This window comes from Calliphora vicina, chromosome 4 (assembly GCF_958450345.1).
Source record: "Calliphora vicina chromosome 4, idCalVici1.1, whole genome shotgun sequence".
In the NCBI taxonomy this organism is placed as follows: Eukaryota; Metazoa; Arthropoda; class Insecta; order Diptera; family Calliphoridae; genus Calliphora; species Calliphora vicina.
In genome coordinates, this window is record NC_088783.1 from 80,548,528 (window position 1) to 80,564,424 (window position 15,897).

At 29.9% G+C, this 15,897-nt stretch overlaps 1 protein-coding gene across 3 annotated transcripts in view; it reads left to right on the forward strand.

The window, feature by feature from the left end:
* The window catches only part of mgl (megalin), a 388,320-nt gene that overhangs the window by 72,338 nt on the left and 300,085 nt on the right, over window positions 1–15,897 (forward strand). For 2 of the 3 annotated variants that reach the window (XM_065510333.1, XM_065510332.1), the window contains exon 2: window positions 12,595–13,415. In XM_065510333.1, the coding sequence (XP_065366405.1) occupies window positions 12,965–13,415 (451 nt within the window). In that variant the 5' untranslated portion in view covers window positions 12,595–12,964. Of the gene's footprint in view, window positions 1–12,272; window positions 12,405–12,594; window positions 13,416–15,897 lie in introns of those variants that run through there. The other variant, XM_065510334.1, reaches the window with a different exon arrangement.

Here is a 15,897-nt window from a genome sequence, read left to right on the forward strand (position 1 = left end):
AGACAATTGGCAACAATATGCATTAAAGGGTTATACACAGAGAAAACAGATTTGTAGTAGCAACCGAATTTGTTGCCAATCGAATGATTCGGTTGCACACAGAATTTTTCGGTTCTATTAACAGAAAGTAAGTTGATAAATAAGAATTTCGGTTGCAGCAACCAAACTTTTGTTACCTCTTCTAAAAGTTAGTAGCCACTACTGTAAAATTCGGCCGCTAAGGTAGAATCATTCGATTGTCAACAAATTCGGTTGCTATCACGAATATGTTTTTTCTGTGTATATTGGGTGTATGACTTAATAATGTGGCATATTTTAATTTTTAGCTTTTATTTTAAAACATTTGTACAGTATTAATTCATTCAAAGAATTGGCCATTGTGAGCTATGACCTTCTCCCATCTTTCTGGCAACATATGTATTCCTGGTCAGCTTTTGAAGTCAATAATGAATCAAGCCAATTTCGGATACTCTGTTCGATCGAAACGGTACCGTGAAATAGCTCCCAAATGAAATAACTCCCCACGAAAAGATGAAATAACACCCAACAAATTTTTCATACAACTTAGGACTTATTTCATTATGAAACAACTCCTAACGCATAGCGAGTTATTTCATAATTTTTTGTTGGGAGTTATTTCATAATGCAATAACTCCCAATGAAACAACTCCTAATGCATTTTTTGTTGGGTTTTATTTCATTTTATTTTGAGAATTATGAGTTATTTCACCGTATTGGGAGTTATTTCATTTTTGTTGGGTTCAGCTTTGCAAAAGCAGAACCCATAAATATCAAAAACTGGCTTCACTCAGAAAAGTTTTTTGCATTGCCGGCCTTTGGCCGTGCGCTAAGGCTTTCTCCTCTGGGGTGTATCAAAAACTGGCTTCGCTCACAAAAGTGGTTTGCATTGCCGGCCTTAGGCCGGGCAGAAAGTCTTTCTCCTCTGGGGTGTATCAAAAACCGGCTTCGCTCAGAAAAGATTCTTTTTACATCGTCGGCCTTTGTCAGGTTGCAACGATTTCTTAATCTGGTGCGAAATGAAAATCGGCTTTCTGAAATATTATAAAACCTTTCTGCAATGAAAGAAATCTTTTCTGAGCGAAGCCAGATTTTGATACACCCCGGAGGAGAAAACCTTAGAGTCCGGCCGAAGGGCGGCAATGCAAAAAACTTTTCAGAGCGAAGCCAGTTTTGATACACCCCAGAGGAGAAAACTTTAGCGCCCGGCCAAAGGCCGGCTATGCAAAAAACTTTTCTGAGTGAAGCCAGTTTTTGACACATCCCAGAGGAGTAAAACTTTGCGCTACGCCATATGCCCGCAATGCTTGCTTCGGATTGGGAATTATTTAATTTCTATTGGGATTTATTTCATTGGGAGTTATTTCGCTTTTTTGGGAGTAATATTTTTAAAATTATGAAACCGCCGATTATTGGGAGTAATTTCATTTTACCCTTTGGTAGTTATTTCATTTTTCATGTTTGGGAATTATTTCATTTTTGATGGGAATTATTTCATAGGAAGTTATTTCATTGGGAGTTATTTCATTTGGGAGCTATTTCACGGTACCGATCGAAACAAATAATATTCGAGCGGGGTAAGATCTGGATAATAAGGCGGGTGAGGCAAAACTTCCCAATCACGTCATTCTATATAGTTTTTAAATTTAGCCAAGTGTTGGAATATTACGTTTTCATGTCTGGCAGGATATTCTGTGGATTTTTCGGCCAATGCTCGCTTCAAATGAATCAGTTGCGGTCGGTACAGGTTCCCTGTGGTGGTCTGGCCAGATTTCAACACCTCATAATATATATGACCCTTTTGCTCTTACCAAATACAGAGTATTACCTTAGCCACATGGATATTTGATTCGGCTGGTTGGACGGGCCGATTTCTTATGCTTCGGGTTATCGTATTTTCATCGCTAGTAATGATTCGATGTAAAATTTATTAATTTATATTTTCTTTTAAAGCATTCAAACATTATTTCGGTCATGCAAAATCTTCTTTTCAGCTTCAATTCGTATGGTACCCAATTTGCCTGCTTTTGGATGAATCTATCTGTTAGCAAATGTTTTAAAATTGTTGCTCGAGTAGCTGCCAATGACTTTCCAAGTTCTTTTTGAGTTTGAAAACAATCTTCATGGAGTAATGTTAGCCTAGGCGATCTTTGTCTATCATCTCTCTCACATTGAAACCGCTAAGCTTTGGTGTTCAATTAGTGTGCTTCAACGGCACTATTTTCAAATTAAAGAAGTGTTTTGTAAGATTAAACAGCAACAAATGAAACAAAACTTAATATCTACTAGGGTTCATCCTAAGTAAAATAAGAAAATTGTCACTTCTTTGTACCAACAATCGCATTGCTGTGTTAAACAAATGGTGGCATGAGACTCTGCATTCCAATCAGTTTTCTGTGTGTACACAGAGAAAACTGATTCTTGATAGCAACCGAATTTGTTGCCAATCGAATTATTCTATCTTAGTGACCGAATTTTACAGTTGTGACTACTATATTTTGTAAGGGGTAACTAAAGTTTGGTTGCATCAACTGAAATTCTTCTTTATCAACTGACATTCTGTTGTTAGAACTCAAATATTCTATGTGTGTAACCGAATCATTCGATTGGCAACAAATTCGGTTGCTATCACGAAACTGTTTTCTGTGTGTAGGAATTAATGTTTATTAAAAATTCTATCACATTTCAATTCAAAGTTTTTTTTTGTTTTTGGCAGCATTTAAACTGACCTTTATTTATACCCTTATAACTTGTGTAAAATATTATACAAAATTACTTTTAAAACACAGTAGGAGGCTGATTATATTCATATCCATGCTGACTATTGCGTTCTAAATTGGTTTTTATACCCTTCACCATAGGTGGCAAAGGTATATTAAAGTTAATCATTCCGTTTGTAATTTCTACATTTTTCATTAAAGGAGTCCGTATGTATGTTGAAATCAACTTTCCGTAGCCAACAAATAACTTGATTCATACACCAATATATCCGCTATATATCCAGTTCAGTTGATATTTCAAATCGGGAAAATCGGCCCTCAAATGACTGTGATATAAGCAAAAAACCACTATTGTTGACCTATTTTTGATCTTATATAGAGAAGTCTATATAGCCATGTCTGTCTGTATGTTGAAATCAACTTTATGTAGACCCCAAATAACTGACGTATATTATTGATACATCAATAAATACGCTATAGTCCTGGTTCGAGAAAATCGTCCCACAAATGGCTGCTATATAAGTAAGAAACCACGACTACCTCGATTTTTCAACCACATTTTTAATCACCACTAGAATTTTTTCAGCTAAAAAATAAATTATACTTTGATGAAGGGTATACAATATTCAGCACTGCCGAATATAGCCCTCTTACTTGTTTTTTTTTTATAAAACTTTACAAAATGTAACTTGACATCTTAAAAACAAGAAATTTAATAACAAAATCTAAACCAAAAGAAAAATTTAATAACAAATTCATAAATTTCTCACCAGAAAAAAAAACAACACAATTTGAAATGCTAGCAATTTTCTTCCAATTCAATAAACCAAATGTTACTTATTTGCAATTAAGTTTATTGAAAAAGAAAAAGCTAAAAATTAAATCAACTAAATGAAATTGTAATGACAGTAACACAAGTCGTCCACACAAATATATTTTTCAAACGATTTTCACATTTGTTGTTATTGCAAAGATGCCTTTAGGTCAAAGGAGAAAAAAAATCTGAGAAAAATTCAAACAATAAGATGAAAACCAATAAAATCTTAAAATTATTTGAGTGAAATGTAAAAAGGAAAAACTGAAAATGCTTTTGTAATATTCTTGCACCTTAATAAAACATTTTTAAAAGATGAAAAATTTTAAAATCTTTGTAAGGTGGACAATAACATATTAATAATGTCTTTTGTAAGATGTTTTATTTCAGTCCAGTTCTTTTCTTTTGATATACTTTTCTGTTGTCTTGTCCAGCCATTAGATGAAGATAAAGAAATAAATCAGCTAAAAGGTCTTTATACGTATAAATACATAAAGTAGCACCTTTATGCTTGAATTGTTGTTAAATATCAAAAAAAGACAATAATAGCAATAACAATATGATACAGCAATAAAACTTAGTGTATATTACAACATAAACATATAATTTAAGCATGTATTCTTGATAAAATCTGCTTCCCCAATTTTATTTTTTTTTTAAATCAGTGCCTTTAATTCAAAACCAATTTGTAGAGATTATTGCATAGTGGGTGGGAGAAAATCAGATTTTTTTTAATTCCCCCTTTGTGATAGCATGAACAAATTATAAATTCAAGAATTTCTTATTTCAAATCTCTGCATATTATCGTGCATAGTTAAGACAGTTAAGAGATTTTTTCTTTTTAAATATAAAATAATAGTAATGATAATAATAAAAATAATAATAAAATTTGTTGTTTAAGACCATGTTAATGGTGCTAACTAAGACTATAATGGCTGGAAACTAAAGCTGAAGTTGCGAGTAGAGACATTGTTTGTTATTATGTTTAGGAGTATGATGGCTGGCTGTTGCTACTTGAAGTATAATAATGAATTCATAGAGTCTTATTTAACACCACCAACACAAGCAGCAACATATCAACATCACACCATCATCGTCAACATCAACATTTTTAAATAGACAGCAACAGACACATAAATATACAACAGCTACCCAGTAGTTTTGCAAGCAGTCAATGTATCCCTTATAGACACTAAGTTTTACTATAGTCTGATCTTTTGGCACAGTTTATATATTTTTGGATCATTTGATATGTAGATGCTTTTCTAGGATAAATGGAAGTTAATTGGTTACTTTATACGTCACAGGAAATGTAACGTGAAGTCAATTATCACTTTAGTGTGTCTAAGTAATCTAAGATGAAGTCAATTTAAACTTTTATTTTGTACTGTACTTTAGGAAATAAATACTTCACTCTCCAGAAGTTATCTATTGGAGAGTGAATTTTCACTAAGTGCCACTTTGTAATCTGAAGTCTAGTATATTTAATTTGTTTCCTTTCCAATTTAGGTTTTATTATTATTTAAATGTCCGTTGATAGACCAATCTGTAGTCATTTCAAAAGTGTAATTCATATTTTCACAGCAATGTCAATTTACATATTATTGTGTCTTAAAATTGATTTTGTTAGGAATTCTATATTGAACTTTAGACAATAGTTACATACGCCAAGTAATCAAGACTCGGTCAATACTATTTCATTAACCCTTAGTAGGCAAAAGTCAATTCGATTTTAAATATTTAAACATATTGATATTTTACAATTATTGTCATAAAGTGATACTTTACTGTCTCTTTGAATCTTATTAAATTTATATTGGGTGTATGATTTAAAAATGCGGAATTTTTTCAAATTTTTTGGTTTTATTTTGAAACATTTGTACAATATAAATTTATTCAAAGTATTGGTCATTGTTGGCCATGACGTTTTCCTAACTTTCTGGCAACATATGTATTCCGAACCAAATACTCATCTTTTGAGGCCAAGGACGAATCAAGGTCGGACGGGGCAATATCTGGCCTATAAGGCGAATCAAGCCAATTTTGGATAGTTTGTTCTAAGTTGAAGCGTATCCCAGAGGGAGCGTTCTCATAATAAAAATGGCGCGTTTGCTCCTACAAAATACAGAGCATTACCTTAGCGCCATGACTATTTGGCTTTAGTGGCGATTTTGCTCGTTGGCTTTCCTTCACATACTATATTTATTTTACCCTTCGAGTTATCGTAATGAATCCATTTTACATCGCAAGTAATGATTCGGTGCAACAAATATTGTCTTTTATTGTATTCAAGGATCATTTCGGATAAGCAAAATCGTCTTTCAAGGTCCCTCGTCTTCAATTCGTATGGTACACAATTTCCCTGCTTTTTGATGAATCCTACTGCTCGCAAACGAAATTGCTGCTTGAGTAGCTCCCAATTATTTTTCAAGCTCTTGTTGAGTACAATTAATATTCATGAAGAAATGCATCTAATTCATGTCTTCAAACTTTTTTGAATAGCGTGGGTGATATTGGTCTTCCATGTCTGAACCGCACAAACCATTTCTCGCACTTTGAAACCGATGGAACACAGTCACCATAAGCTTTGGTGAGCAATTGGTGTGCTTTGTTGGTACAAAATTCGACATTTTCGAAGGAAAAAAACGTTGTTGTTTATAGTGTAAATGTTCAATTACTAAGTGAGAATAAATAACTGATATGTACCCTTCAAAATGACTTATTAAAAACAAAATCCGCGTTAAATTTTAAATCCCGCCAAAATATTTTTCATAAATGTTTTCTTCTGACACGACTTCATTTGGTAGTTGGATCTGCTAATAACACTGTCCAACAGCATTTTTGGAACAGAATAGCGACAAGAGCTTTATCTACATCTTTGGTGACCAACACTGAAATTTTCCGGCAAAAATTTTCGTCGAATATTTTAATTCTTAAATGTCCTTTTTGAAAGGACTTTTTTGATTTTCTCGAAAAAATGGTCAAATTCACCCCTAAGGAGATCACAAAAATGATCCCCATAAAATTCCACAATATAACTCTGACAATAAAAATTCTCTTAAACATTAACTTACAACATTTTTTGCAGTAAGCATACTGCTACCTTCGATCAAAAACTGAAAACTTTGACATATATCAAATTAATGGCAAAAAACTCTTCTAAGTTTCAAAGCATATGCTTAATGTTCAACTTTTAAATGATTAGTAGATTGACCCCCATTTTCTCAATGTCTGGTTAACGTTTTTAGTAACGATATACTTCCTATTAGTATAATTTTTGTATGAAAACTGTCAGTATATCGTCACGAAAATAACCAGAGATTGGGAAAATGGGTGTAAAGTTTCGTCTACCGATATGTGTTATTAGTTTTTTTTCATTTCGAAACCCAGAAAAATACAAGCCACCTGAATTCAGCTTCAACGATTCTCCAAAATTTTTGATTTTTCGCATATATGATTTTAAAGATAGGGTATTTTATTTGCTACAAATGTTGTGTATCGAGCTAACTATCTGGTTGACTATCAGATGACACAAATTTGTTCCATTACTAACAATTTAAAGATTATAAAACACATAAAATTCACTTAATTGTGAATAAATACGAAAAGAATTTATCGATTTGCGATATAGCAATAAATCTCAAAATTTCTGCAGTTTTCGTGATTTTTTTAAAACAAAAAGAAATTCTATTTTCACATAAAAAATATATTTATACCATAGTGGGGAGGACTTTATCGATCATAAATGTTTAATTTATATGTATTTCCACAAATTTCGCACCAAATAAGTTTTGTATATAAGGAATTCATGTCACAAAATTTTGTTACGATCGGTCCATAATTAGTCATAGCTCCCATATAAGGCCCACTTCCGAAACTCACTCAAAAATATAAATTATTGATATTTTAAAAGAAAAATGTTTTTGCTCATTTACTTAGTGTACATTATTATATGGTCGGGCTTGACTGAAAATTCCTGCCGTTTTCGATTTTTCATGAATATTTTAAAACAAAAAAAAATTAGCTATTTTCACAAAAAAAAAATTATTTTTTGCTGCAATTTGTTATTATAACTCCGATACTACTGATCCGTTTAAAAATAAATTTTTTACTGTAATAATATCGGACTAACCGTTTTTGAGTAATCATTAATTATATGGAGAAACGTCTAAAAAATTAACAATTTTACTTAAACATTTTTTTAAAAAAAAAAACCTCTCCATAAAATTTTAATTTGTTCTACATTTTTCTGTATTTTTCCTTTTTTATATGAAAACTTCTCGGTTTCCGGGAATTCCGATTCCGATTTCACCGCCTCTCGGTCCGCGCCTGCCCTAAATGATAGGTATACCCAACCCAGAATTGTTGGGTGTACACAAAGCCTGCCAACCAACCAACAACTATTGTACATAACTGTCTAACAACAAACATTAACAACAGCCATAGAAAGTAATAAAAGAAAAACAAAATGAAAAATTATATTCAAAATACTGCAGTTGTGGTAGTGGCAGTGTTACATACATAAATAGTAAAGAGAGCTAGAGAGGAAAAGAAAGAGCCGAAAGAAACATAAAATTGTAACAAAAAAAGTGTCAGCCAGTTAGAAATTAACAGTAACACTAACATTGCCAGCAATATATAGCAGCAGCAACAGCAACAACACCAACCACAACAACATAATCATGTTTGTTGGCAGGGATGTGTGTATGCAAAAAACGAAAGAAGAAAGAAAAATTTATAAAAAAAAACCTGTAGTTTTTTATTTTTTCAAAACACAGTCTCTGTTATTTTGTACTTGTTGTTTGTTTATTATTATTTGTTAGTGTTGCTTATGCTGTTGTTATTATAGTGTGGTTTTGATTTTGTTGTTAGCTGTTGTTCCACTGTAGGTACATATGTATTCACAAGAAGTGAATGACCCTTTTAACATAATTATCAAAGGCAACCACATCTAGCAACGTTAACACACAACATACTACATACATATTGTGATATGGCCGTAATGTTGTTGTTTTATGTTGCCGTTTTTTTTTCTTTTCATTTTCTTTGATTTAAATGTTGTTGTGATTTTTTTTCGGAATTTATGTATTTATTCGTTCAAGATTTAATTTTGAAAATTGTGTTGTTTAATCAGTGTTTTTTTTTGTGCTTTAATCTTATAGATTAAAAGCAATTTGTAAACTAGTTTTGATGAATGATTTCTTTTTAGGTTTCAGTTAGTTGTTTGCTTATCCGGTGTATTTTTTTGTTGGAAAGTTGCCAAATAAACAGCATTTGTAAAAATTTAAACAGATTATGTTTTAAGTTCGAGGAAATGGTGGTTATTAGTTTATTAGAAATTACATTTTTATCTGGCTACATTCAAAATGGGGCCGACCGTTAAAAAAAAATAGCTATAACTTCGCTTGTTGTAGAGAAGCTAAACTGAATTTTGGGCTGGAATTGTTACTAAAGTTGCTGTTTAAAGGTTATGGAGCGACTTTATTTATATTAATAGTCGATATGATAATAAATTTAAATTTTTTTTAATATTTCCTTAAAATAAAAACTGATATGAAAAAATTAAATGCATAAACTAATTGTTAATGCAATTTGGGCGCTATTATATATTTAACAAAGTTGTCTACCAATTCAAAACGGTTAACAGATAACGGTAACACTAATTTGAAATAATTCGTTGAAGGTAGTTTACCGATAACGGAATTTTGGATTGTTTTGGTAACGATATTTTAGCGATAACGGTAATTGCTGTTATTTCGGTAGCAATTTACATAAATATAGAAATAAATTGACAAACAATTATATTTTTTGAATTCATCGTTTATGATTTTTTGCAAAACTTTGCTGTCAGCGTGCTCTCGTTAGATAAATCTATTAATTTGAAAATATTGTAAAAATAAGTTTTTTTAAGAGACTTTCACGCATTCAATAAAAAGAAGAACATAGTGTTTATTGTACATCGAATTCAGTGTTGCTTTGCTATTTCGGTTGTTTGATCAGAAAATTTAGTCAAAAATATTCGATTTCCAAAAAATTTAAACGAAACAAAAATTTGTATCATAGTTATTTTTAATGCCAACCGTTCATTCCACAAATCACCTTGGAATGGGGTGGTTTTTTATGTTTTCATTTATTTTTTCTTACTTTTTATAATAAACTAACCTCGATAGAAGTAAAAATGCTATTGTTTTGATTTTAAACTTACTTATACACAAAAAGCGTGGCTGAAAGAGTGGACTTGATATGAGGAAAATCAAAACTGTTGAAAAAAATCATTCAAATTCGTATATAAATGGTTGAGATAAAAGCAAAATTCTCAATCATTTATAGACGAATTTGAATGATTTTTTCAACAGTGCACAGTGGTATAGAAAAAAATAGGGAAATAAATCTGTAAATTCTAAACCTCAAATTTCTCATGTGCAAAGAAGTGTTTAAGTTTTGAATTTTGACTGTCAGGGATCCCCAAAGTAGGACACCTCGGGTATGTTCAATTTTTAAAACGATCCTATTTTTTCGCCTGTGTTCCGATTTCAGCTATCAATTATCTCTTATATATAGGAGATATTCGCATTTCCAGTTTTTTGATAACAGCAGGTCTAAATATTTCCCTATGTTCTTAATTTTTTTGGACTGACAACCAATGTAGTATATGTCACACAAAAAAATAATTGTTTAAAAATCGTGACTGACTCCACAGTTATATGCATTTGAATTCAAAAATTTAAAAAACGGCGATTCTTCGCTTGTTTTTGGGAAAAAGGTACTTTTTTTCTTTTTAAGTTATCTAAAAAATATCTAAGAAGATGTATTTATATTTTTGAAAAGCTAACTTTACCTTAAATATTTTAAATGAAAACAAATTTGAAATTTGTTGATACCGGAGGGACCAGGTTCATCCAAAAAAATGCATATTTCTTATGTGAAATTTAAATTTAGGGCAAAAATTCTCAAATCGCATAGTCGATAACAAAATATAGTAAACCATTTTAGATGGCCAAATATGTTTTTAATTATTTTGTAAAGGGTTATGATAATCCCGCCACTTTTATGGAAATTATAGCCAAAAATCTAAAAAATTATATTTTTGGGATTTTTCTACACATTTTTGGGAATTGCGGAATTCCTAATTAATAAATTTTCTAAATTGGTTTTCATTTTTCTATTTCTAATAGAAGAATCTATATAATTGTAAAATTTTATTAAAAAATATTCATAAATAAAAATATAATTTCAATTTGAAAAATGCGTAACTTTGCAAAAAATCATTAAAATTAATTTTTTGTCATATTTTTCAAAAAAGTATTCCATGAATTTTTTAACTGTCAAAAGTTATATATATTTTTGAAAAATAGACAAAATCCTCTATCCATAGATATATAAAATGACGTAACCACTAAATAAAATATATTTGAATTCTTTTATTTATTTCAAAAACGTATCTTACACACAGAAAACAGATTCTTAGTGGCCGAATTTTACAGTTGTGGCTACAAAATTTTAGAAGGGGTAACAAAATTTTGGTTGCTACAACCAAAATTCTTTTTTAACAACATACTTTCTGTTAATAGAACCGAAAAATTCTATGTGTGCAACCGAATCATTCGATTGGCAACAAATTCTGTTGCTACTACGAATCAGTTTTCTCTGTGTATTTAGGATGATACAAAATAAAAATTTAGTTTTGTTTTATTTGATCTTACAAAACAAAAAAAAAGTGGTTACGCTTTTTGGAGTAAATATTTGCCGTAAGTGTCCCCTATCTTATGCTTTTTACCTGAGAAATTAATTATGGAAAACATAACAACACGCCGAGAATTTACCTAACATAGAAATTCATAGAAAAGTATGTTGCCTACACGCAGAGAAAAAATATGGTTTAGCATATTTACTGTAACCATTTCAACATTGTTACAAGTTTTTTTTAACAATATTATAGTCACAGTAACTATTTACATGATTGTGGTAACCATAATATTGTTACTTTACGATTCACATGATTGTATATTTATATGGTTACAGTAAACAAGTATATGCTTGTGACAACCATTTTTATGATAAAGGACTTAGCATATTATGTTGCTCTCGGCTTATGGTTATCTTAATATGAGAACAACATATTATGATATAATGATTCATCATAAAAATGGTTGTCACAAAAATATACTTGTTTACTGTAACCATATATGATTGATTCAATCAGGAATTATGAAAACAATTTTTCCAAAAAACTGCACCACTTCCAATTGTATTTCAGAAAATTCGAATAGCAATTCCAATGGAAATTTCTGAAATACAATTGGAAATGGTGTAGTACATGAATCCACCATTCAGCTATATTTTTTTATATATAAAGCCATAATTTTCTTTTACAAACACAACCAAAAAAAAAATAGAAACATTAAAAACATTGCTTTATAATCACTTTATAATTTAAGTTAAATAAGTAAGAAAAACCAACATAAATTCTGAAAATAATATTAATAATTGTTTTTCTTTTCTTCTCTGTTTCTTTTGCAGCTTTTTATAGATTCTGTGCACGTAATTACCAGCAGCTAACGTTAACTTCCGGTTCCTGTTTGTATTAAGTACAAAATTAACACACACTCACAACTACAGCAGCAATCACATGCACACACACACACAAACAAACACCCTTAGCAGAGCAAAGAGCATAAACTGAAACTGTAAAGCAACCAGTATTTGAAAACCAGCCAAAAAATAAAAACATCTCTTTCTTGCACAAACGCCACTACACAACGACGCACACAACGATTAAAAGAAAATAAAAATATTCGCTTTAAATGAAAAATAAAAAAAAAATAATAATTTTATTTTTATGATTTCCTTTTGTAAGAAAAGCAAAAATAAATAATAAATAAATTGACCTACGAAAACAGCTACGAGCTTAACAAACAACAAAAATTACCATAAATTTATTTAATGTTATAAAAATATGTTTAACAAATTAATTTTATTTTTCGATATTTTTTTTTGTGTTTGTTTAATAAATCTCTTTTTATTTTCTCTTTCTTCTTACAGCAGCCGAAAAAGTGCAATATTTTTTTTTTTATTTAACAACAAATTCAAATTTATCATAAAAGGAAAAAAATAATTTTTGTAAAAAGAAAAAAGTGCTTTTTAATGTAAATATTTTCAAAGAAATAAAAAAGAAAAGAATCAAAAAATTGGAAATTTTTGTTTAAGATTTTGTTTTGTTAATAATTTTATTATATATATATTTAAATAAATAGTGTAACTAATAATAGAAATTTGTATGCAAAAGTGTTAAATAAGCTTTAATGTTTTAATATTGTTTATTGCTAATTAAAAGTGAATTCTAAGAAATTTTATATTTTTTTGTTTTTGTGTAAATAAAACGCTTTAAGCGTTTTGTGTGCTTAAGCCAAACATGGATCCGCCTATTGGCAATGGATTCCGGCTGCAACAACAACCAAAATTATTAAAATCAAACAAAACATCAGCAACAACAACAACATCTATGCCATCAACAATGTCAACAAGTAAAAGTAAAAAATCATTAAAAATTAACAAAAACAAAAAAGTGTCATCATCATCAACCACCCGCTCTAATAATTCCTGCAAAACAACTTTGGCAGCAGCCGCCCCAGCAGCAACAACATCTTCTTCATCATCATCATCATCACCGTCATGGCTAAGACCACAAACGAGGCCACAACATAGCAGCAGCAGCAATAATCGTCTTCTCAGCTGTAATCTAAGTTTTATTGTTTGTTTCTTAGCCGTGGTTATTTTAAATAATTTTGCCTGTTTTATACCAACAACACAAGCAAACGCCTCCGCCCAACGTGAAAACACCCGTATTCTACCATTACAATCAGGTAAGCAGAAAAAAAAACTCCTTAATGTCACCATATAAACTTACACCCATATACAACTTTTTATTGTTTGTTTTCAAGCCAAAAACAGTAAAATAGAAATAAAAAACTTTTCCTTTCCATTATTTCATATTTTCAAAGCCGCCTATCATGTACAGTGTTACATTTTATGAAAAATTAAAACAAAATAATACAATAACAAATTTATAAAAACAATAAAAAGAAATCCAGTAAATCAGTTTTTTCAGCTGTAGAAAATTCACATTCATTTATGCAAATCATCCTTAGTATTAAAAAAATAGTTTTAATACTAATTTAATTGATAAGTGAAATTGAATTGTTTTTTTTCAAAAACCAGTTAAGCAACAAATCAAAGAAAATTGAATTGTTTATTTCAAAAGTTTGCACTTGACTGGTTTCTGAAATAAACCACCATCACTATTATAAATTTTATAGGAAGTATTGTAATTTTATTAGGAACTTCAAATATATAATGAAAAATTAACTCTTTAAAGACTTTAACATAATATTCATAAATACATATTTGTTCTGAAATAACCATTAGTCATCATTCTACAGTGCAGTTTGCTTCCGTTGTAGACCATTGAAAAATATTCCCATACTACTCCTCATATCCAACCAAGTAGGTTTTAAGAGCTTGCAAATCTTTTATTTTTTTTCACATTTATTGAAACCTACACCATTTATGAAATTAATTGATTAGGGCCAAATATTACATAGTAGGCGCTGTCACCATAATAGGGGGCAGTATTTAATTTTTTTTGCATTAAACAATGCATTAACCTTTCAGTAATCGCAAATAACTCAATTTTGAATTTTTTGTTACTTAACTGGTTTTTAAAATAAGCGACTCAATTCCATTTTAAACTATAGTTGACTTTTGTTTATTATGGGTTAATGAAGTCGAAGTAAAAGTTAGACGTTTTTTGTTCATCTTTTCGCCAATTCTATACCACAGTGCAACACACTATAGAAACCAGCAAACAATCTACCAACCAACCCAAACAAAATCCATTAGTCATTTTTAGCATGTTAAGAAGTTCTTAACAACACAGCAAAAATATTGTTTCTGTTTTCTTACTTATTTCCATTTATATTCGTATTTCGCCAACTCAAGTGTCACATGTAACACTCACTTACTTTTTGCGCTTTTATTTTTTGTTTTTGACTTCGTTATTGTTTTATTTAGTGTAAGAGTTTATGTTTTCCCTCAATTTCCTATTTTAAGGGGTTATAGGTTACCCAGAAGATAAAAAACAAAAAAAAGAAATAACAATATAGCAAGCAAAACATCAACAAGATCAAAAGGTGCCAAAAAGTTAAAACGTGCAGCATATTTCTAATGGATTTCTAGAGAATTGATAAGTAATTTCAGGCTTAAGTTAAAACCAAATGAGGCACGAAATTTGTATTTAATATATGCAAAGTTTTAATATAAATAAGTAGCTATATATTGAGGATAGTATAATGAGGTATACTAAGTAGTTTGACTGAGAGCTGGTGATGCTGGAGTTTAGATTTGAATTCGAAAATAAGTAGTAGAATTACTTCCAAATCAGCAGCAACACCTTAAAAAAAGGATTACACTTCCGAAAATTATGTACCACTGCAACACTGGAAATACAAAATTACAACATTTAATTGATAATATCAAGTTTTTAAAAATAACTGAAACCAATACAGAAAAAGTAACACGACGATACAGTTTATAATATTTTTTAAATATCTATTTCTCACACTTGGCCTAAAAGGTTAAATTTTTCTGCTATTTTAAAGACCAAAGTCTCATTTACATATATTATTGAAACCAGAACCGATCCCTATCCTCCAAAAACCACTCACAATATCCTTAAAAATTTATACAGTTTATTAACCCAACATTTTAGTTAAGAACCACATCTTACATGAGTAAGATCTTAAGTTTCATCATTTTTATTAAAAAATATGCAAATTCCACACAATTTAATTTATTGTTATTATTTTGAAAACCTTTAAACTCATAATATTAAATATTGAAACTACCTACTATACAGACTTTATCTCATTAATAATTATTTATTTCTCTTCCATATGTCAACAATTTTGCAATGCAAATTGCAATTAAGTGAAATGAATTTAAATAATTAATATGAAATCAAACGAAGTAATTAAATTGACACGATATGTAAAACAATTAAAAAAGATTTTCCACTTGAGATGCAAGCAAAATTGCTAAGAGTTAGGGAAAATAATTAAAAGCGTATAAATGTTGTGGACAATAAAAAAAGCAATATAAAATAAGATGACTTTAAACAGATATATGAATGTTGTGAAAAATCTATATAACAGCATCAATAATGCTAGTTCCTTGATTACTACTCTTATAAATGATGGCCAAATGTAAACGTACATTGGGTTGGATGGTATACAAGTACTTGCCTTGATGCAGAATTCTTTGAAGCTAGCTCATTAAATAATTAAACTA